This window comes from Podarcis vaucheri (assembly GCF_965113315.1).
Source record: "Podarcis vaucheri genome assembly, chromosome: 4".
Classification (NCBI taxonomy): domain Eukaryota; kingdom Metazoa; phylum Chordata; class Lepidosauria; order Squamata; family Lacertidae; genus Podarcis; species Podarcis vaucheri.
In genome coordinates, this window is record NC_138762.1 from 15,122,932 (window position 1) to 15,144,881 (window position 21,950).

Sequence of the window (21,950 nt, forward strand, 5' to 3'; positions counted from 1 at the left end):
AACTGGGATCACTATAGTTAAGAGCTAAAGAATTAAAGTCGCTTAAGATTTTTGATGTAAAACAACACAGTTGCAATATCCACGTGTAAAGCAGATGGGGTGAACCACACACACGGTAGCTGTAGAAAAGCGGGAGTGAGGGAACACCCCACAGTCAATGAATAAACTTACCTTAAAACATTTGGAAAACAAACCCATTAGTTACTTCATTCTTTAGCTCTTATTGACACAAGAGAAATTAGGTTGACTTGTCATTTTAACCACTGTTACTTGTCCTTTTAGTGCTGAAGGGAGATGCCACCCATCTTTGAAGGATAATTCAAAAGTTGTAAGTCTTTCAGAGACACAACCAAATGGGTGAGGATTTTTACTTGGTTTAGTATTTGGGGACGTATTGGTCTCTCCCTATTTGAAATCAAGTCTACAGATAGTGAATTGTGAAGTCGAACAGAAGCCTGTGAAGTTTCATGCAGTTATTTCACACGCACAAATGCCTTTTTTTGTTTGATTTATCCACCAAATGCATTTTTTAAAAAGGCAATACAGACACACGCACCAGCTATCTCGCAGCAAATGGCAGAGTTTAAAGCAAGAAAAATCATCTTAGTATTTTTCCATGCCATCATTGGAGAAAAGAGGCCCACAGAACACCTTGAGATCTGGATAAGCTAGATAGAAGCTGCTCAAGGTTGTCGTCATGCCCAAAGATCTTAACTCAAGAGAAAAAAAGTGTGGAATAGCAGGATTATGAGATTCTGCTGTAGTGGTTAATATCAGCATGCCAGTTTTGATTGCAAAAAGAAAAAAAAAAGGCTGCAGGTTTTGTTCACTTACGTATTGTGGAAAATGCATGCCATTCTGTTTTCCCCCGGAAGAACAATTACATAATGCAATAACACTGGATTAGAAATGAGTACTTACACAACAGAATATACACACAGAGCATTTTAGTCAAAAAGTGAGTTCAAACCCCTCCCCAAAATATAATTTTTGTAATCCAAAGCCACTTAAGCATCTGGTAAAAAGGACACAGACAAGGTTGACGAAGCCACAACACGACCTCTGCATTTGTACATGTTTTTCATGTGCTTTGTGTTGGCAAGTTTTCCATAAATACTGGAATCTACCGGTACCAATTAAAGGGAAAGCACTCACAAGGGAACCAGAACAGGACAAACAGAGTTAAGGCAGAGGATGAATGGAAGTGAGTTAGTCCTTCCTATTCTAACAGCTCATGAAAACCATTTAGGAATCTCATAGCTTCAGGTGAGACTTATCAGACAGGAGCTGTGTCACAGGGCAGTTCAGCACAGCTCCTAAAAGGAAACTGTTAAACATTTAGAATCAACCGTCTCCAGGAATGAAAAGTGGGACTCTGAATCAGATTTCCCTTACAGGGCTAGTGCATGGGCTGGAACATTTGCTGGAGAGGTCTGGGGGGAAGGACAGGGTACTCAAGCCGCCCCTCCTTTTACGAGTGTCTTTCTCCCAAGTAGTTTATAAAGGTTACAGCTAACATTGGGTGGGAAAGTGGCATTTGAAGGTCGTTGTCAAATGACCATTATCTCAAAATACACATGGCTGGAATGGTGCCCAGTTCAGTCACTAAGTTCCCATTTTAAAGCACAAAAATAGTAGCACAGGCAGGCCAGAATGTCTAGCAGTTAGCACGTGCTTAATTCATAGCAGTATAGATGGCCTTACTCATTTGATCCTGATTGTATTAGAGGCAAAAAGCTGTTCTCTGTAGCTTTTAACACTAGCCCTCCTTCGACAGTTATCCTCTCCTGTCACACATGCCTGCCCAGAGTTGTAGTATTTATTACTTGAAAAGCCACATATACCTACTGGTAAATGATTATGAGCCACCACTTCCAAGCATGTTAAAAAAATACACCAGGCTAGCAACCGTCACCTATTATTATTTTCCTGCAGGCAAGTCAACAGCAAGAAGGCAACTGATGGAACACATGAGGCATCTCTTTCCAATTTCTCTTAACAAGTTATATGACAATACAGGCAGCATCAGACATGAAGTTTTTGCTCCCTGCCTTGCTTTCAGTTACACCATATCTTATTAGTGCAATTCAAATCCTCCTTTGTGGCTTTTGTGCCATCACATGGATCTGCAGAAGTCACAGCTTGGAACCTTTTAGAGCACTTTTGGGATGTGGAGGGCTCCTGCCCCTGCAAGTCCTTTATGACCTACTGAGACTACAATTGTTTCTCTTTTAAGAGATTGCTCAGGCTTCAAGGAACAATGTGCCTCAAAATACACAGCTTCTGGTGAAGGCTTAATATCCAACATAGGTCTCCTTTCACAGGGCTTATGATTAAATAAAACTTTAAATTATGATGCTTCCCTCATTAGAATATACCTTTATTAAAAGTCAGCATGGTACAGTGGATTGGGCGTTGACTTGGCGGAAGGAGACCTGGGTTCAAATCCAGAGTCAACAAAAATCACTGGCTGACTTCGCACAAAACCAGTCTCTCTCTCAGTGCAACCTCTCTCACAAACTTTGTTCTTGATTTAAATCATCTTTCCTGGCTTCCTAATACATGTTTCATAAAGCTGTGAACAAGTGCTGGGTCTGAGCATTCCTTCTCCACTCATCCCCTTGTGATGGCTCCAGTGCTTCATTCCTTGCTTGTACTAAGCCAGACTTCCCCATTTCACCTGAGCTATTTCCTGGCTTCATATGAACCAGGGGTAAGGAACCTCAGGCCCAGAGGCCAAATGTGGCCATGTCCCTCAAATGTGGTCCTGCTCTGTACCTTCTTCAGGTGATTCCACATGGCTGCAATGCATCCTTCAACTAGGATAATGATTCTTGTCTGCGTGCATGTGTAGAAATCTCTGGCGTTTACACAGGCTAGATTCCAGTTATGTACTAATGGAATAGCCATATGTTGCTCCGCCTACTTTTGCCTCTGGCTCCACCTACCACTGACATGTAGGCCTTTGAAAGTTGCCCACCAGTGAATGTTGCCTCCGTTCCATCCCTGATATAAGCAATGCTTAAAATTCATCTCAACCCCTTTTGTGTATGCTTATATTGAAGTACCATAGTGGTGAGATAAATGGATTAAAACTTCAACCTGTTTCGAGTATGGCAGTCCAGGTTAGATACATATTTTTCTGTGCAATTGTCATGAGGTTGTCATAGAATCATAGAGTTGGAAGAGACCACAAGGGCCATCGAGTCCAACCCCCTGCCAAGCAGGAAACACCATCAGAGCACTCCTGACATATGGTTGTCAAGCCTCTGCTTAAAGACCTCCAAAGTAGGAGACTCCACCACACTCCTTGGCAGCAAATTCCACTGTCGAACAGCTCTTACTGTCAGGAAGTTCTTCCGAATGTTTAGGTGGAATCTTCTTTCTTGTAGTTTGGATCCATTGCTCCGTGTCCGCTTCTCTGGAGCAGCAGAAAACAACCTTTCTCCCTCCTCTATGTGACATCCTTTTATATATTTGAACATGGCTATCATATCACCCCTTAACCTCCTCTTCTCCAGGCTAAACATGCCCAGCTCCCTTAGCCGTTCCTCATAAGGCATCGTTTCCATGCCATGAGACCTTTACATCACTCAAGGATACTGTATGAGCACAGTATGTTTGAGTCCCCAGGTTGCTAACCTTAAAACACAAACCTGACGCCACTGGGATGACTCTAGCCAATAAATATCCAATGAAACACCACCTAAATGAAACATGTCAGGTTGTTTTAGGCTCCCACAATAAGTTCTAAGATTCTCTGCCTCTCCTGACAAAATTCCTATAGTCCTCCTACACTTTCACAGTATATTTTGAGCTGCTGGAATCCTTTCAATATGCCTACAGCAACTGCTTACCATTGTTGGAGTGTTCCATGCTGTTGTTGGTGCAACTTTGGGTTGCCAGTTGGAGCCTCCAGTTAGTTTCTTTTCTCCTGGCTGTGTCCAGTTCACATCACTTAAAAGAAAAGAAAAAAGAAAAGAAAAGAAAAGAAAAAAGAAAAGAAAAGAAAGATCTTAAATACAGGGGATGGAGGGGAATCTAGCTGTCTTTCTTGCAGACACGTTTAAAAATAAATGAAGTTTAAACAAGGTTAGAGCAATATTTCTCATCTTGAAACCATGTACCTCAACATCTCCCTGTTCAAGCCTCCAAAAATAGATAAAAATGAAGGCAAATACTATCCATTTATGCACACCACTCTAGAGACACCAGCACACAATTGGCTCAAGCCTCACATAAATAGGCCAAAGGGACCAAATGTAAGGCAAACATGCAGAAAGAAGCAAGAAAGCAGGCAAAGAGAGTGTACTGTCCCTGGATAATAAGACTTGGGTACCTAGAAGTCTGTAATCTTGAGGTGAACTGATTTATTGCAAGATATGGATAGATAAGATGAATTGTTCATATACAGCTTCCCTCATTCAGAGTTCTCCTGCTCCCACCCCCCTCAAAGACCATTTGCTATCCTACTCAGAAATGGAAAACCTGGGAGAGGAAAGGGGCAGTGTTACACCCTCCCTGCCAGGTTCATCTCAAGAACCTTAGTCTGCATTTGCTGTACAAAATTGCTGCAAAGATGTGCTCAATGGGTTAAAACACCTGCATACTGCTGCAATGAGAAATACTCACTTTTTAGTTGTTCCATTTCCAATGCCCAGATCTGTTACAAAGCAAGAAATAAACAATTGGAAGCTGTCCATTCACTTATTTCAATTATCCAAAGAGTTGGTACTGTAAACTTTACATAAGCTATACTTACTGCCCACAAGATTGGCTAAAGATGAATCCAGATCATCCAACACTAACTTGTTAGGTGGACCTTTTGAAGTTGGAAGACTCTGGTTTTGAGAGGCCACTGTCGGTTTTAGGAGTCCACCTAATTCATCAAACCCTTTAAGAAAAGCCAAGTAGTATTACATGCAATGGAATCCATATCAATGTAGCATGAGACATCTTAAAATCAGTATTTTTAAAGTCTAAATGGTATAAAGCTGCAATTGTTGTTACTGTTATTTTGCAGTGAAGAAATGGAAAATCCATACATTCAGTACCCAAGATCCAAACAGAAATTGTAAGAGCAGGAAAACACTGATTGATTGATTGCATTTATATGCTGTCTTTCTGCCACAGGCAGCAGCAGGAAAACACTGATTGATTGATTGATTGATTGCATTTATACGCTGTCTTTCTGCGACAGAAGTCAAGGCAAAGTTGGTGGCCTTTTCAGGGCCCTGGCCTAGTCTTCCTTGCTGTTTCAGTAAAATGTCTCAAGCAACAATACAGATTTATTGTAGCGTAAGCTTTTGTGGATGAGAAACTACTTTATCAGATTTCTGAAAAGGTTGAGGCATCATAGGAAGTTGTCCATGAAAGCTTAATCCAAAACAAATGTGTTAACCCTTTTTAACAAGCCAAAAGATCCAAACAGCTTTTTAAAGGCTGGCACCAAATGTTCCATCACCCAGTGCGATTTTTGCACATCTTTGAGCAGTATTTTAAAAATGGGTACTTTAAAAAGAAAGGAAGGAAGACCTACCACCAGAATCCACAGGTACATTTGAAGTTTTGTTGCCAAACACAGACTCAAAGTCAACATTAAGGCCTGCTGAGGGCTGCGATGGAGCAACAGGAGACTGGGTGAACCCTACAAACAAGACATTTAAAAAGAGCTTATTTATATGCAGTATGTGAACTCTCAACTTGCATGTAAGTAGCAGCTCTATAGCCATAAAAGGATTATTGGCATTCAGACATTGAAAAGAAAGCTTTCTTTGCAGAACTGCATGTTACTGCAAATGGAGAGGAATAACCCATGAGGCAAGAACTGATGGACTCAAGTTTGCATGTTGCATATAGGCAAGGAGCAACAACACCACACACCCCCTGCAAAAAAAAGACACTGGAGTAGGCTTCACAGCAAGAATTCTGCAGTACTAGTAAGCCTTTTAAGTTTCAGCCCTTTAAGGCAGAATTTTTCAAAACAAGATGGCCTGGTGCAGTTATTCAATTTTGCCACTGCTATACTATCTGAGAGCAGATTTATTTTGAAGCGATAATAGACTCCTAGTTTCCCATCTCAGTTCACTACTTGCAAAATTGTCACCTCTGGGATGCAGCTGTATTCAAAATCACTCACTGGTGCTCCCAACTTTACCACCTACCCCCCCCCCCCCCGTTTTCAGACAGTTTCCCAGGCACATAAATTGCTACATCCCAAACATATCAACAGGACTTAGGACCTACATATCACCTACTTTAATCTTGAGGATTCTGAATAAAATGCCCATAAGAATGGTCAGGCACGTGTTTTAAAATTCATTTCTACCTGGCACCAATATGACCTATTTTGCTTTTTAGAGACTTGGGAACTTCTTGCTAAAATGGATAAGATTAAAAAAAAAAAAAAAACACATGTAGTTGCAGTATTACATGAATGCTTATGGCTACTTCAGCACTGAAAGCAACTCGGTAGTTTAACATGTAGCAGCTACCAGTTTCTTCAGGCAGAATGCTAAAGCTGCATATAGCACCAGGCTTCCTCATTTTATTACGAGACACTATACTGCTAAAATCCTATGCAGACTGTCTGCTCCAGAAGGCTCCCCTAATCAGATCAGTACCATGCAACAGAAGAAATGGGAAACATGAAGGTGGACTAAGGTGGCAAGGGACTGAAATACATTTATTATATAAACATATGGTCCTTTCAACATCTTGTATAGTGTGAGCAACTCTGGTTGCTCCCCCAGCCTAGTTTATGAAGCTGTAGATAGCACAGAAGAGAGGCACTAAAGTCATTACAGGATGCAGCATTTTTCCCTACAAAGGAAAACTGAAGACAGTTTAGAAGAAACAACAGGGGCACAATAGAATTTAATAGTGATGAACAGTATTGACCAGCAGAACACTGGAAGTTAGGCACTGACTATAGCATGAGAGGCAGCCAGTGAAATTTCAGCAGATTCAGGATAAAAGGCAAAACGCAACAGAATTTGTTATAACAAGATGCTTCAGTTCTCATTACTGGCTAACGATAATCAAGACAGAAATGGATCAAACTTCAATGAGGAACAAGGGGAGGTCATCACTACCACGCTCTTGCTTGTGAGCATCCCAAGATGGACTTTGATCTGATCCAAATGGTCCTTAAGTTCTCAAGACTGGCACATGTATTACGCTAGCACTGTGATGGCTAAATCAAAAACAGCACTGGGCACTGTTCCACAAGGGAACTTGTTGCACTAAGTACAGTTGGCCCATTTCAGAGAGAGCAGTGCATGCTTGCAAGGACAAGGACACGAACAAGGACAAGGACACACACACACACACACACACACACACAACTTAATGAGAAGGCCAATGTGCCTGTTTTGTGCAATTTGCCTGTTTTATGGGATCAATGTTTGCAAAGTTCTTATAATTAAAGCTAAAACATTTCCAGGATAAATGAAAATAAAGACAGTGGCTTTAAGTTATAATGTCATGCTGGGTGCTTTAGAAGTGCACCCGCCAAATCACTGTCAATTGCCACTCATTTCAATCTGTGATTTTCCACGACCAAAAAGTGATACAGTGGAAAAACTGATTAAAGCAGTCTTTAGATTTGCAACCTTTTCAGCAAGGACAGGCTAAGTTATTTTAAAAAACAAGTTGGACCCATTTTGATGCTTCAGTTTTGGAATTATTTTTAAGTGTTTATCAGCTGATGAAATGCATACTGTACAACTCTCCAGCTTGCTTACAAACTGAAATGGGCATGTCTGCATAATTTTACCCAAGTTTACATAATTAAACCAAGTTCCTGGGCTTCAAAAGCCTCTTACCTACCTCCAAATAGGCCAGCTACAGTTGAGGGCTCACTGCGGAAATGGGAAGTGTTAGGAGGATAAGCTTGAGGACCACAAAAAGAATCTGATAAAGGCATAGGAAGCAGAAGAGCAAAGAAGGAACAGTTACAGAAAGAAAGGAACAGGACACTCTTATCTGCTTAACAAATTATTTGGACACTAAGTTAAGACAATAACTACGTGACCTATAACACACACACAAGCAATCTAGCAACAACTTCTAAAAAAAGGGAAGATTTTACACTATCTAAGACAGGGGGGGAAACATCATCAAATGCCATGTTTTACACCTCTGAAAACAAGCAAGTGTAAAACCCTCAAGGCATTTGTATTATACCTGAAGTAAAGTGACAGAGCTGAAAAGTAGATGCATATTTGGTTTCCACAAAGGGGTTTGATTCAGTAAATGGATTGAAGCGATCTAGAGAACCAGAAAGAGTTAAATCGAAAGTCATACGATGACATGGTAATCTTAGAATTTACGCTTCTGGAGGTCAAATTGTGCCACATCTAGCTTGGAATGGAAACTCCATGCGGCCAAGGGTACATAGCTGGACATAAATATTACCCCATGGACTGCATACTGCACACAGTATATGTGGCTCATTTAGATGAGCAACACTGTAGTTGATATGCCTATAGCAAAGGCTTGCCTGCTTTTCAGTAACCTCTGGGTGTTGTTGTTTTTGTTGTTGTTTTACAAATATTAGATAAAACAATAAAGCTGGGAAGGAATATAAAGTCTCCTCTCTCCACCCTCAATCCCTAAGTAGTTGCCCATCTGAATTTACACAGCTACCACTGCACTACATTCTGTAGGTCATGTATTTACAACTGGGAAGTGAACTCAAACTCTTTTCTCTCTTTTGAAAATCCTAAATTTGCCCAGAATAGTCTGATAGTTAAGAGAAAGGGAAAAGCCAGTCAGATGGTACATTACCAACGAACATCTCATGAGTTGGTGTCCTAGAAGTGAAAGTGGGTAGTACGTCAGAAGAGACAGAGAGGTGATCGCTAGATTTTGTGAGGAAAGGATTTAGGCTTGGAACGGCATCATCAACAGCGTCAGCAGTAGAAGTGAAAGGATCTGTGCAGTCCAAGCAGAGCAAGAAGGAGAAGAAGAGGAAAGGGGGTGGGGGACCAGGTTAGCTGTGCATTAGTAATCAGGAACGGCATAAGCAGTTCTGTAAGTCAGTTTTGCTTTAAGAGTATCAGTTTGCATTTCCCCCCAACACCTACATGAATGGCTTATTGGCAAGAGGTAACAGGCATTCTTTAAGTTATCTTGATTCAGGTATTTCCTGAAAAGGATACTTGTCTTAATACTCTGGTCTCTGGAAGTCAGAATCCACCTACAACATACTGCACAACACCTTTGATATAGAAGAATCCCTTGAGTGCAGCACCTCTAACTTGGATCATCCACCCCCAGCCCCTGGGCTTTTCCCAAGATTTGCCATGAGCCCTCACTATGCCCATACAATTTCCTTTCTTAAATGCCTTTTTATCTCTCAAGTTTTTTAAAAAAACACCTTGCTGTTCAAGTTTTGACTTCTGGGCTCAGTTTACACACCACGGTAAACCATAGTTTGCAGTTATGCACAGATCACTCTGACTTCACCCCCCCTCCCTCACAGAAGCAACAAACCATGATCCCTGGCTCAACCAACTGGGGATTGTGGTTTGTTTCACTTAAACAAAACACAACTGGTAAGTCAAGACAAACCTTGATTTAACATTGTGGTTTGTAGCAAAGCAAGCCACCATCTCTGGTATGGAAGCAACACTAAGGAGTCATGGTTTGCTGCTCCTGCAAGCACTGGGGGAGGAGCAAAGCAGAAGCCAGCTGCCCATTCATGGTAAACTATTAACTATGGTTTAACATGGTCTGATAAAGCTGCTAGAGAATTAATATTTAGGCTAAAGTCATGCAGCCCTCACTCAGTTCAAAACACAATGTGATGGCACAGGCTGCAGCCTACACTATGAGGAGGAGAGTAACTCGGCTAACCCAACCTCTCCTTTGGTCTTCACTGCTATTACTAAGCGGATGTTTTTTTTTATCCCTGATTGCCTCTGGAACAGCATTTAGTGGCCCAACCAGCTCTCTTTACTAGATAGGATGGTGAGGAAATTAGGTGTGGGATGAACAAGACTGCAGACAAAACAAGACATCAGACAAAAAAAAATGTAGTTTGTACTAAAGGTTTTCTGTAAGGTAGTAATTTAGAGTTTTTTTCTAATCAGTCAACCAGAAGACCAAATAAACATATAAGCATATACATCCAGCTAAACCTTGTCTAAACTATTTCCCTGTTCAGTGTGTATCAGTAAAGCTGTTTCCAGCCCGCTCTGTTCAGTTTCTGGAGTCTTACCGCAGCCCTCTCCATTTTGTCTTATTTCTGACTGAAGCCTTAAATTTGCCAAGCGTGCTCCAACTCTAACCAACCAACCCACTCAAACTTGCTTCCACTCTCCTTCAAACTCTTGGTCAATCATAAGGGTAGTAGAGTTTTGTTTAAATTTCTGTTTCCCATAATTTGTTACGTTTCTTTCCTCCCTCACATTTCTGTTTCCTGGGCTGTACTTTAACTTCCAGGTCAGAACCACCTCTCAAAACCATTTTCTGATACCCCCAAAACAAGATGTAAAACAGCTGAGAAGTTTACTTCCTGCACAATGGTAATGAAAAACAAATTGCCAATCACAGCTATAGGACAGGGGTGCAAAACCTCAGGCCTGGAGGACAAATGTAGCGTTCTGGGCCTCTCTCCTCAGTCCTCAGGACTCTGTCCATGCTGTGCCATCCCACCATGCCTCTGCTACACCCTCCTCAAATACTTTTGCCTGGCTGAAAAGTGGCCATGAACTGTGATGATGTTTGCTGAGATGAAGAGATGTGTGCATACACAAAGAAACCTCTTTGTGGCTATTGCAGCTGACTGCACAATGGCAAGAGCCACATTTGCTGGCCCACCCACTGCTGCTTCTGGCCCCTCAAAGGTTGTCCATGATCAAATATGGCCCTTGGGCTCAAAAGATTTCCCACTTCTGCTGTACGGATTACATTTAAGTAGAACTTATTTATCAAGTGATAAAAAAAAGAGGGGGGAGAGATCTGAACATGATCTACCATCTTCTGAAAGAAAAACCCTGAAAAGCAGGCTTACATTCTTCATACAGAAAATTCTACCCATTTCTAAATAATTCTAGTTAACATTTTCAGCAAGGATTTGTCCGCAAAAACAGAATAGGCTTATTCTACTTCAGCAACTACAAGCATGAACGAAGCTACCAGAAAAACACGTCTACCATCTTGCCTGGCCCTCCACTATCCCACAAAAAGAGTGCAAAGCTGTCAAAGCTATGAACAAGAAAGGACAAGTATTAAAGGCAACTTGGCCAAATTACTGCATATACCTCCGGGGGGTGGGGCAGAGGACATGATAGAAGGTGCATTGCTGCAAGAAGGCTCGTTTGAGGGAATGAAGCCCCAACATGAGCAACTTTGCCTAGTACACAGATGCCTTGACCATGGTTTTAATTTTGGAAAGGCAGCATACAAATAAAATGATTGATTGATATTACACTGGGGGGGGGGGAGGTGTTGAGGTATTACCCAACGTATTAAATGGCTTAATTTAATCTGAATGGCTTAAGCAACTGAAAAGTGCAACACGGTAGGTCACATCTTATGCACGTTTGACTTGTGTGATTTTAGCCATACACACATGAAGGCAGGCTTGTTGAAACTGTGCAAGTTAAATCCAGGGAAGGTGGAGAGCTCTTTTGTGTCAGGGGTGGCCCAGCATGTAAGGAGCTTCTAAGCTGCCTGCCTTTGGAGGCAAGGCCTGTGCAATGCATCAGCTCTGGGATGTTCACGTAAGATTTTACAGGAAATCAGATGGCCCTGCAAGCATTTCAAATTAGTGTTTGCAGAGCAAAGGTTAATCATTCTGATACTCTGGACTTCGCTCCATAGTCCAGACTTACCTGAAATCAAGGCCCACAGTAACTCACAATGACTACAAAGATACAACTATGATTGGGGCTAAACAGGAAGTTAAGCTATGTGCTATGATAACACCATGTTTTGTTTCCAATCCCTCAAAATACGGTGTGAAGAATTATCTGTCCCATACATTTTTTAAAAAATATTTTTACCTAATTTAACAAGGCAGGAAAGCTTAAGAGTCTATGAAATATTACTGATGGTTATGAGTGACTATGAAGTAACCAAAACTGGGATTTAACTGTCAGTTTCTTACCTCCCCAGGTCCCTCCTACTTGTGGCGCAGAGGATATAGGATGCACAGACGGATGAAAGGTTGGCTGCAAATCAAGGAGGTCATTTGGCAGCTTTGATGTACTATGGAAACAGATGAGGGCAACTATCAAAGACTTGAGCAACATTGCCTTTCTTTCATAAAACTTAGCAAAGCTATTCAAACTATCATAGTGTTTTCCTAAATGGAATGTGTGTGCATGCATGAAATGTGGCAGAATTTAGCTCACTGGATATCCAAGGCCAGGATCAAAAGGAGGCATCAACATGCCCAAAGGGATTGACTTTTTCCTTTTGGAACCGCAGCCACCCCCATCTCTTTCCAGTATCAAAGGCAGCCTGCTGTAAGGTATTATTTGGAAGGAGGGAGGCATACCATTGGAGTGACAAAAGCACAATGACTCCCTGGGCTCATCAAATTAGTTGTGTGGTTCTTCACATGCTAGCACAGGTTTATTGCTCCTACTAGTTGCACTGAATATATAGCACAAGTGGGAGATTCACACAGATACTTAGGAGGTTTCATTTGCCAATGATTCTTCTGTTTTTAAAGGCTATGCTGCAAGTTTTGCAGTTTGCAGAAATGCAGATGTAATGAAGCATTCATTTGGTTGGGCTAAACTCATGTTTATTTTTGCTGCCTAGAGTCAAAGCAACAGTGCACACAGTCATATAGTGAGGTCCCACCACGCAAACCATTCTGGGTATCAGACTGCATCAACAGTACACTGACTGTTGTACTGTTCTCCTCCAGCACTTCTATAACAAAGCAGTGCTCATAGGTCAAGTCCACAATTGCTGGTGATGGTATCCATGTGGCACCAGAACACACAGTGCTTTTCACTGCAATCAATTTCATATTAAAACTCCAGTTTTACATCTTTTTGAGAGGCTTTATAGAGTTTGGAGCAGTGCTACTCAAAGTGGTGGTCCACAGACTGGTGCCAGTCCATGCCCCATCAGCTGCCAATCCCCAGTGACCACCACAACCCAGGTTAGATGGGAAGCTAAAGGGACCAAATATGGTAACAGTCCCTGGTGGTCCACCACATCAGATAGCTTGAGAAGCACTGATCTAGAGAATACATGTTTGTTTGCACAATGGAGCGTCCCATACTTTTGTAGATCATCAATGCTGGATCAGCAGTGTGCACTGAATATTGTTAACCCCTGCCCATAACCTGTTTAATGCAAAAACAAAAAATCCAAAATCCTAAGGATCTTTAATTGCATAGGACAGTTTATACTGACAGGCTCAGAGGTATTGAATGAAGGTTGTGACACTGTTAAAAAGATGTAGCTCTGGACCACTGAAAAAAACCCTACAAATTGCAGCATAGTTCTACTCTTTCCTGATAACGCAAGAGTGCCCTGAGCAGTTGCATACTTAAGCATTCAAGCATCACTGCCTTTCTTATACATTTAACCAGGATGTTTGGCTTATTCTCCCTTGGCACTAGATAAACAAACCTTACGGTTAGCTTATGTCAAAGCCAAAGCACTACACAATAAATAAAATCTACAGAACAGTCTCATTTTAAGGATGTACTCTGCCTAGAAGCATCCCCCCCCCCAATTATGAGCAGTTCTGGCATATATCAAGGGCATACCTGTTTGAAGAACTAGGTGTGGAAAACATGTCAATGGCTGGTGTAGTCATTATGCTTCCTGCTGCATTAGACACAGGAGAGGAGGCTGTTGTTAAGGAGTTATGAGGTTTCTTTGCAAGTTCTTTTAGACGTTGTTCCTGATGGGAAATAAAGACAATTTTTAAAAACAAAGGTTTTTTTTTTTTTTGCTTAGGCAGTTGATAAAGTTAAGCAGAACAAAGCCATCAAATAGCTCTATTAAGACCTCTAAAAGGGGGCAGGCAAACTACAAATGAGCAACAGTGTACATTGTTGTGGTTTTACATTTTCTTATAAATGGTTCTCTGTGTGACCCAGTAGTCCAGTATACAAAAAATTCAGGCTAAAGGCTTTGAAAATAATAATCCTATATTCTACTCCTAATTTCATATATATAGCCCCCAACTTTTGGGAGACAGAAAGCTTGTTCCAACCACCCAAGTATTCATAGGCAGCTTTTAAATGAATGTGAACAAGCCATCCTTGTCAACTGTGACCCACTGTTTTATATACACAGCCTGCTTTTTCGTCTTTGAACACTGTATATACTAAGGGTGGGAAATCTTTTTCCATACAGTGGTGAGTGTGGTCAGACATACAGCTCCCTCTATCCAGGCAAGCAAGAGGTATTATCATAGTTCAGAAGCACAAGCAATAGGGGAGGATGCAGAGCAAGGCAAGCGAAGGGTGTGTCCTGGAGGGGATGGCAGAGTTCAGAGCTAGACAGAGAGCTTTGAGGTCCCTCATACTTGCTGTGCAACCATTAGGCAGCCTATATATCACACTCAGTACAAAGGAAAAATCATGCCCACCTTTAAAGCTTTTAAACGTGCCTGCTCTTCCTCTAGTGCGGCTTGTTTTTCCCTTTCATCTACTTTGGTGAGCGACAGGCCGGTGCTTGCGAGGGAGGAGACTGCATTGGAAAGAGTGGTAGCCCTAGGAAAAGTTGACAGAAGGAAACCTGGCAGTTATACAGACGACACAACAGAGAAAGATGCTCAACAGAGCTCCGCTTTGTTTTTTCCCAACCTATAAACATACAAGACTCTTTTTTCTTTTGTAGACTTAGCCCTGGGAAGCAGATTTTGCCTGTGTTTCTGTACCGATTGTACATATTTGATGGAAGGGCAATTTGATGGAAACACTTGAAGTCAGCCATGCTCCGTCTATTTCAGGATTCAGTTTATTCACAATGGAATGTGCCCCACTTGGCCTGATTGTACAAACAAAGTCAAAGCAGCACACAATCTCTAGGACTTCCGAGAGATAAAATGACATAGCGCTGTTAGACACCACTTCAGTCACATGCATTTTCCTTACTGGTCCTGAAGTCTAGAAGCTATATCAGTTCATTTCAAAGTGTGTGACCAATGCTATATTGGTGACAAAGGCAAGAGAAAGCTGCTGCCACAACCTTCTGCACTGCTGTTGTGGTTGGTTTGCAGAGATAAGCAGGTTGAGTTCTTCTAGCAGTTGCAGGCTGCATCCAGCCAAGTCATGCAGCATATCCTGCCTTGCCTTCCAATGAGCTCAAGGTGGCATGCATGGTTCTCCCTCCCTCTTCTTATGCTAGCAACCCAGTGAGGCAGGTTAGGCTGAAAGACTGACTGGTCAAGGTCACCCAGGGATTTGAACCCTGGCTGAATCTTGGTCTCCCAAGTCCCAGCTTGAAACTCAAACTATTACACTTTAGATTTGCTGAAATCAACTGGTGTTAATTACATCACCTATTACATTTATATTTGATGTTTTGGAAAACGTAAATGGCCACGTAGGAAATGTTCATATTTGGAAATAACAGAGGGTGTTGTGTTACCATGACTGCACCCAGATAAGAACACCTGAACAAGTAACATTCTTTTGATTTTTACAAATAAGGACACATGTGAAGCATATTTGAGGAATATTCAAGCATTGCCCAACATATGGTGCCAACTACAAGGAGAATTTAAAACATGCCTGCTTGCAGCAGTAGAGTCTTTGATTTTCTTTCCTTCTAAGGAGGCTAAGTGCTGTTCCAATGCATCAAGAAGGCTGCTTGGTGCCTACAAAAGAAAATCAGTAGCCTTTGAGAAATTAAAAGCAAAAAATGTCAGGTCCTCCAGTCGCAAAGAATTCAACAATAAGCAGGTAAATACAGGCAGCAGCTCTTAACAGCACCATCACCGAAATTTTATTTAAAATGCTGCATGGTACACATGGCCCTAGATTGCTCATTTTAAAAAAACAACAACCACCCATGCATTGAAGAGAAATACAAAAGGACAGCACAAGGAAAAAATGGCACATTCATGAATGAGTAGTCACTCTATGTTCCAAGGGTAAAACTTGAAAGCAGCTACTAAGCCACATAAACATGTTAATGCACTATTAATCTTTGCCAACGTAAATTAGTATTTTGGGTGCAAATGCTTATATAGACAGCTGCACCTGTATTGCAGAATTTAAACTAATTAAAAAATTTAGCAATCTACTGCTTCAAAGTATAGTAGTTTAGCAAGGATCATTAGCTTTGAAACAGAGCAACTGACGATGGAACCAACAACAGATTCAAACCCCATTTTTTAAAAAAACCCTCCAATTTAACAACCAATTAAAGCATTAGTGATTACACCAAGGTCTTCTGATTATGAAAGGCCAAACGGACATGCATGACAAATGCATAAAATCATCTACCTGAGAAAGATCTGGTATGTCTCCTCTGTCTATCCCCACTTGCTGTAACAACAAATAGATTTAATAAGATATAGGCCTTAACCATGTTTGGCTAAAGACAGGATGAAGAAAGCACAATGAAGGTAACATAAAAGGGAAAAAAGGCTGTTCTACACACTATGAAGGATCGTATCACTCAAGAAAAAGAAAACAACCTGTAAAGAAAAATATAAACTTGCTTACTTTAGTGTGTCAACGGTATATTATCAATAACGCCCAAAGCAGCCAAGGTCATTTTTAATGATGTTGCCAAAAACACGTGCAGATTTTACCAGCTCTGCAGTCCTTCACTTTTTGTGTCATATGCTATAGAAGGGGATGAAGAGCCTCTTTTCTGAAGAGTAAGTGATCAAAATCTATCCTGACCAGAGTTACTAGGAATGGCCTTTTGTTTACAGTATAGTTTATTTCAGCAATGGAATAAGTCAAGTTAATGCTAATAAAACAGGTTTCCTGTTGGACTCCTGATGGCTGTTTGTATCCTTGGAACTACAATCCTGGTCAAATTGCAAGCTTGTGCACACCCCTTTGCTGCTGCCATCAAGACTGCACCTTTACATTAAGAGCAACTTACAAAAAACTGCAGCAGGAAACAGGGAGCAGAGCAGAGAACTTATGAGAACCTTTGCCACTCATTCTTTCCCCAATGCAATGAGCTGAATGTGTGTGTCGGAGGGTGCATGTGAGACTGAGCTCAGAACATTCTCTGTGACCCAACTCACCACGCACTGCACCTTAGTTGCAGAAATAGACTGAGGCTTCTTCTACAGCTGTGGTTAATGGGAGGCAGAGGGGCCCAGGAAAAAAGCAAGTGGAAAGGTCATTTTATCCCCATCTGCAGTGTTATTATGGGGAAGGGGAGAGAGCTCCAAGCTCAACTTCTTGTCCCAGGTGGTGTGAGGACGCATATACAACCCTTGCCAGCAAATGCTTTTGAGGTTTTTTTAGGGGATGGGGAGAGCTGGATATCACAATAGATATAGTCCAAGAATGACTAACCTTCTTTGGTCTGAGGGCAGCATTTATTGTTGGCAACCCTCTAAAGGGCTGCATGCCAGCAGTGGGCACAGCCAAAACAAAAAGTGGGAATAGCTAAAGTTTCATCCTTTTGCATGTCACCACTGCTAGTAGGTCAAAGTACTGCAGAAACAGGAAGGAGCATTCCCTCGTTTCTAGAGTGCTTTAACATGCTAACAGTGTTGGCACAGGAGGAGAAAAGTTACCACCCAATATGCTGTGGGCTAGCATTTCAATATGCTTTGTGGGCCTGAGGTGGACTATAGGCTTACAACCCCTAATATAGACCCTCTTCTCCCCAGTGTGGTGTAGTGGTTAAGAGCGGTAGTCACGTAATCTGGGAAACCGGGTTCGCGTCTCCGCTCCTCCACATGCAGCTGCTGGGTGACCTTGGGCCAGTCACACTTCTGTGAAGTCTCTCAGCCCCACTCACCTCACAGGGTGTTTGTTGTGGGGGAGGAAGGGAAAGGAGATTGTTAGCCGCTTTGAGACTCCTGAAGGGGAGTGAAAGGCGGGATATCAAATCCAAACTCTTCTTCTTCTTCAAATCCAAAATATCCCATGTGTCCCTTCAAAACCCATTCATTGTCACTGAAGCTTAGAAATAGCATTACACATATTAAGTTAATGCAAGATGGAACAATTCTCCACCCCAAAACATGAGTATACTTTTTTCCATGTGAGGAATTATCTAAGAAAGGCATGCAGGGATGAAACTTGTGCAGGATTGCCATCCTCCCATTCTATATGTAACAGCTCAAAATACTTGGGTGTACACCACCACAAGGCTGATTCATTCACACACATTACTTGGTGTCATATGATCGATCTCCTAGGCAGCTCTGAATGAACCAATATTCTCCCTGCACCCTAAGTTAGTGTGGATGGGTCTTCAGCTCACTTTAAGCATTCTAGCTCAAAAATATTGATCACCATTTGATCTCCATAAAACTCTCATTAATAGCATCTAGTCATTTTGAATGATGACAGAACTCGATGGACCAGTAAGTTTTACCTCTGCAACTTTGAGAAACTCAGAAATCCTTGTCATTCTAGTCAGAAACTTCTTATATATGTCAAGGCCTTCTTTGCATTGATTCTTTTTCATGTCAAAGTATTTTTCTACAAAATAAGAGAATTTAAAAAATAAGAGTCATCAGTGTGTTTGTTTACAGTTTAATAGTGCTGATGTCATTTAAACAAAATGCTAAACCCATTACAAGAATTACCCTAGCCACCTCCTTGGTTTGCACATTACCCCCTCCTCTGGTGCAGCCACAAGGAGATTTGAAGCTTGCTTAATTTTTTGATTAATTGCAGTTCGGTGTGTCACCCAAAACCCTCAACTGTTGTTAATCTTAACTATGTTTAGTGAAAAACCCCCAACTTGGACAGCATGACAAACTGCAGTTAATCTGAAATTGAAGCAAAAGCTTCTAAAGTTCTCAGTGCAGCCAAGCTCATTTTTTCTTTTTTTTGGAGGGGGGGTGAGTGTGCAAGCTTGGGCTAAGTTCATTTTTGCCAACCTCAGCTATGGCTCACCCTAATATCCAAACCAGCCAAATGAGTAAACCAGTCACAAAGATCAGAGGTGTTTGCCAAGCAAATGGATAACCTTCACCCTTCACCAAGCTCTTCTTCACTCTATCATGTGTTTATGTTTAGGCTCAAGAGCTGGAGATAAGGTGCAGGAACAGCAGTTTCAAAGTAAGACATAGAAGGAAGCCTCAAGTTCTCAGACTGAAGTAAAAGTTAGAATCATAAGTCTATGGTTATAGTTAGAAAGTAAAACCCTGCATTTGCAAAGGCTGTATTTAAGTCACTCTAGACATATTACTGAAGAACGACAGCATGTTAAGAATTTGCACTAAAGAACAACTCCTCTTATCAAGCCTGATTTTGTTAACGGGGACCATTTCCCTGGAGCAGCCAGAAAACCAGACACCAAAAAGTGATTGCAATGTGACTCCTTCAGTCCAGAAATCTATTTTACAGTGAATGCACAAAATAGAGGGTGTCAACAGCCCGAAGGGAATGGTATTAATCTTGTGCAAATCTAGTGAGTGTCAAAATTGCGGAGTTACTGAATGAAATTTTCAGTCTTCACAGACTAAACTCAATCAAGTTTATTTATTTACATCCACACACTTTGGGATTTATTTACTTTTACTTTCACCTATTTGGCAGGAGTTTGTCAGCATTTGTTGTATAGTAGTAGTATACCAAGCTTTATCCAAATATTTCAGGGTGATTCACAGCATATAAAGGCGGGAAAAACCCAGAGAGTACATAAAACTAAAACAAAACAATAACCACCCCCTCTCACAATGATTATGATTTCAGATAGAAATTAAATATTCAACATGGTGTAGAAGGGACAGGCAAACTAGGAAAATTTTCCTCAACAAAATATAACCCAAAACAAAATCCCAAAGTTATTCTAATGTTGTGAATGAGCATGTTCTGCTGCATGCTGCACCACAATCCTCATTTTACTTTACAGCAACCATTCATGTTATAAGCAATCCATGAGAACCACAGTGGCCTACCAAGTACTAGTAAGTACCTTCAACTTTTTTACTGGCTCAACTTTCATTCCTGTATGGACAACCCAATGCATAAAGATTTAGCAGGTAGGTACATACTGTATATCAAAGTAAATATAATAATAATGGCACAACTGGGCCATACCGTACCATGCACTAATCTTGTTGCAGATACATTGCGTCAAGAATCTAAGAACAGCCCTGCCGAATCAAACCCAAGGTCCATCTAGCCTAGCATCCTATTTCCAACAGCAGCTAAACAACTGTCTCTGAGAAGCCCACAAATTATAGCACGAAGAAAATAGCTCTTTCCCATTGTTGCTCTTGTTGACTGCCCCAGTCCTTTTCAACTGCAGCCTGAAAGCTGGAAATACTTCAGGTGAAACATTTTTACCTTCAAAGATTAAGTGCTTCAGTTGCTATATTTCTGCTGCTTGGGATGCCATTAAAGAGAAGCAGGAGCATACTAAAAGAGTTGCCTACCCATGCCTAACAGGATTCATTGTTTATTTGTACAAATGCATATATGACTGCCACACACTAACTTTCCCGTATCAACTCCAGCATTTCCTCTTCACATTGTATGCGGGACAAACCCTATTCAGAAGCAGAAAGGAATGCCTAGCCGACTCCACTCTCCTCTGGAGGTATGGCAGCTCTCCATGAGGAAGTGTAAAGTATTCCAACCCACAAATTCCACTTATGAAAGCCGCCCTAAAGAGAGAGTGCCAAAAGCTAAATTAGTTAACAAAATTGTCACCTTCCCTAAGATCCAAAGAGAAAATTGTCAGCTTTGCAGATTGGTTGTGTGGTAGCTGGACAAGAAAATTATAGTTCAAGCAAGTCATTTTTCATGCCAAAAATAATCCAGACTAGCTTGCGTTTAGGCACCTACATATTTCTGTTTACATGTAAAGAGAAGCAGCTCTTTAAGGCAGTTTAAAATTGTCTTGCAGGAATTCAAAACAAAGATCACTGTCTTGCCTACTAAGTACAATGAAGAGATGTAAAAAAAGTAGTATTTACCCAACAGGTTAATAATCCCTTCATTATACGCTGCAAAGAGTCTAATGGCATCTTTGAAGAGAAGCATGAAGGCAGCATTAATTACACCATTTGTAAGTTCATTGCTGTTGACCTGCCGGTGAGAAGAAAGAAGTTAGTTCAATTTGAAAAAACATCCACAGCTATCTCCTGTCTTCAGTATGGAGGGAAAAGATCGGTCTTGCCTTTTGACATTGTGCACTATAAATTTGTGACATGACAACCTGGTGAAATAAAGGCTCTCGTTGGCTTTGGGAACTCTGCAGCAGTTGCACAAGTCTTAAAAACATGCAAGCGGCTTTCCAAACGACAAGGGTGTGTGCCAGTGACCCCCAATTGCCACGCAGGTGCTGGGGAAAGTTGCTCCTGTAGTTGGTGCTCTCGGTTCCTATCAGAACATCGCTCCCAAGAGAACATATAGTTTAAGATATTTAGCATTTGCCAACTCAGAAAAATTACCGTTTGCATCACCAACACATATTAGAACCAAACATTTCCTTCCTCATAGGAGACTAACATTTTTTTCACTACCTTTATCCAGAAAGGGCAGAAATATAAACAGGGCATTTATAAGGCATTAGGAGGTAGTGTTTTATGAAACCAGGAGTAGGTAGTCTAGTCTTTATCGATGCCGTAACTAAAACACTTACATTGAAATCAAGAAGTGCATCCATCTGGTTTTGTATTATTGGTACTGTTTTTAGGAGTTTCTCAGTATTCATAGTCCTCATGACTCCATCAGCACTAAGACAAAGGAGAAGTGAGAAGCACATCAGTAAGCAAAACATATTTGGCATGATGCACACAGAGATGGCTGACACAGGGTGTTCTGCTCTTCTCCCTCCCCTTTTCCCTGCCCCTGCAA

General features: G+C 41.3%; 1 protein-coding gene across 8 annotated transcripts in view; it reads right to left on the minus strand.

Moving 5' to 3' along the window:
• PICALM (phosphatidylinositol binding clathrin assembly protein) overlaps positions 1-21,950 on the minus strand; it is a 65,133-nt gene that overhangs the window by 11,236 nt on the left and 31,947 nt on the right. For 3 of the 8 annotated variants that reach the window (XM_082219274.1, XM_082219278.1, XM_082219276.1), the window contains exons 5-19: positions 21,736-21,829; positions 21,068-21,179; positions 18,511-18,617; positions 16,440-16,481; positions 15,723-15,808; positions 14,576-14,699; positions 13,746-13,882; positions 12,119-12,219; positions 8,791-8,937; positions 7,831-7,914; positions 5,540-5,647; positions 4,763-4,894; positions 4,633-4,663; positions 3,858-3,957; positions 835-858 (exon numbers count right to left, since the gene is read on the minus strand). In XM_082219274.1, coding sequence (XP_082075400.1) covers positions 835-858; positions 3,858-3,957; positions 4,633-4,663; positions 4,763-4,894; positions 5,540-5,647; positions 7,831-7,914; positions 8,791-8,937; positions 12,119-12,219; positions 13,746-13,882; positions 14,576-14,699; positions 15,723-15,808; positions 16,440-16,481; positions 18,511-18,617; positions 21,068-21,179; positions 21,736-21,829 — 1,429 coding nt within the window. The remainder of the gene's footprint in view (positions 1-834; positions 859-3,857; positions 3,958-4,632; positions 4,664-4,762; positions 4,895-5,539; positions 5,648-7,830; positions 7,915-8,790; positions 8,938-12,118; positions 12,220-13,745; positions 13,883-14,575; positions 14,700-15,722; positions 15,809-16,439; positions 16,482-18,510; positions 18,618-21,067; positions 21,180-21,735; positions 21,830-21,950) is intronic. The other 5 variants (XM_082219279.1, XM_082219275.1, XM_082219277.1 and 2 more) reach the window with 4 other exon arrangements.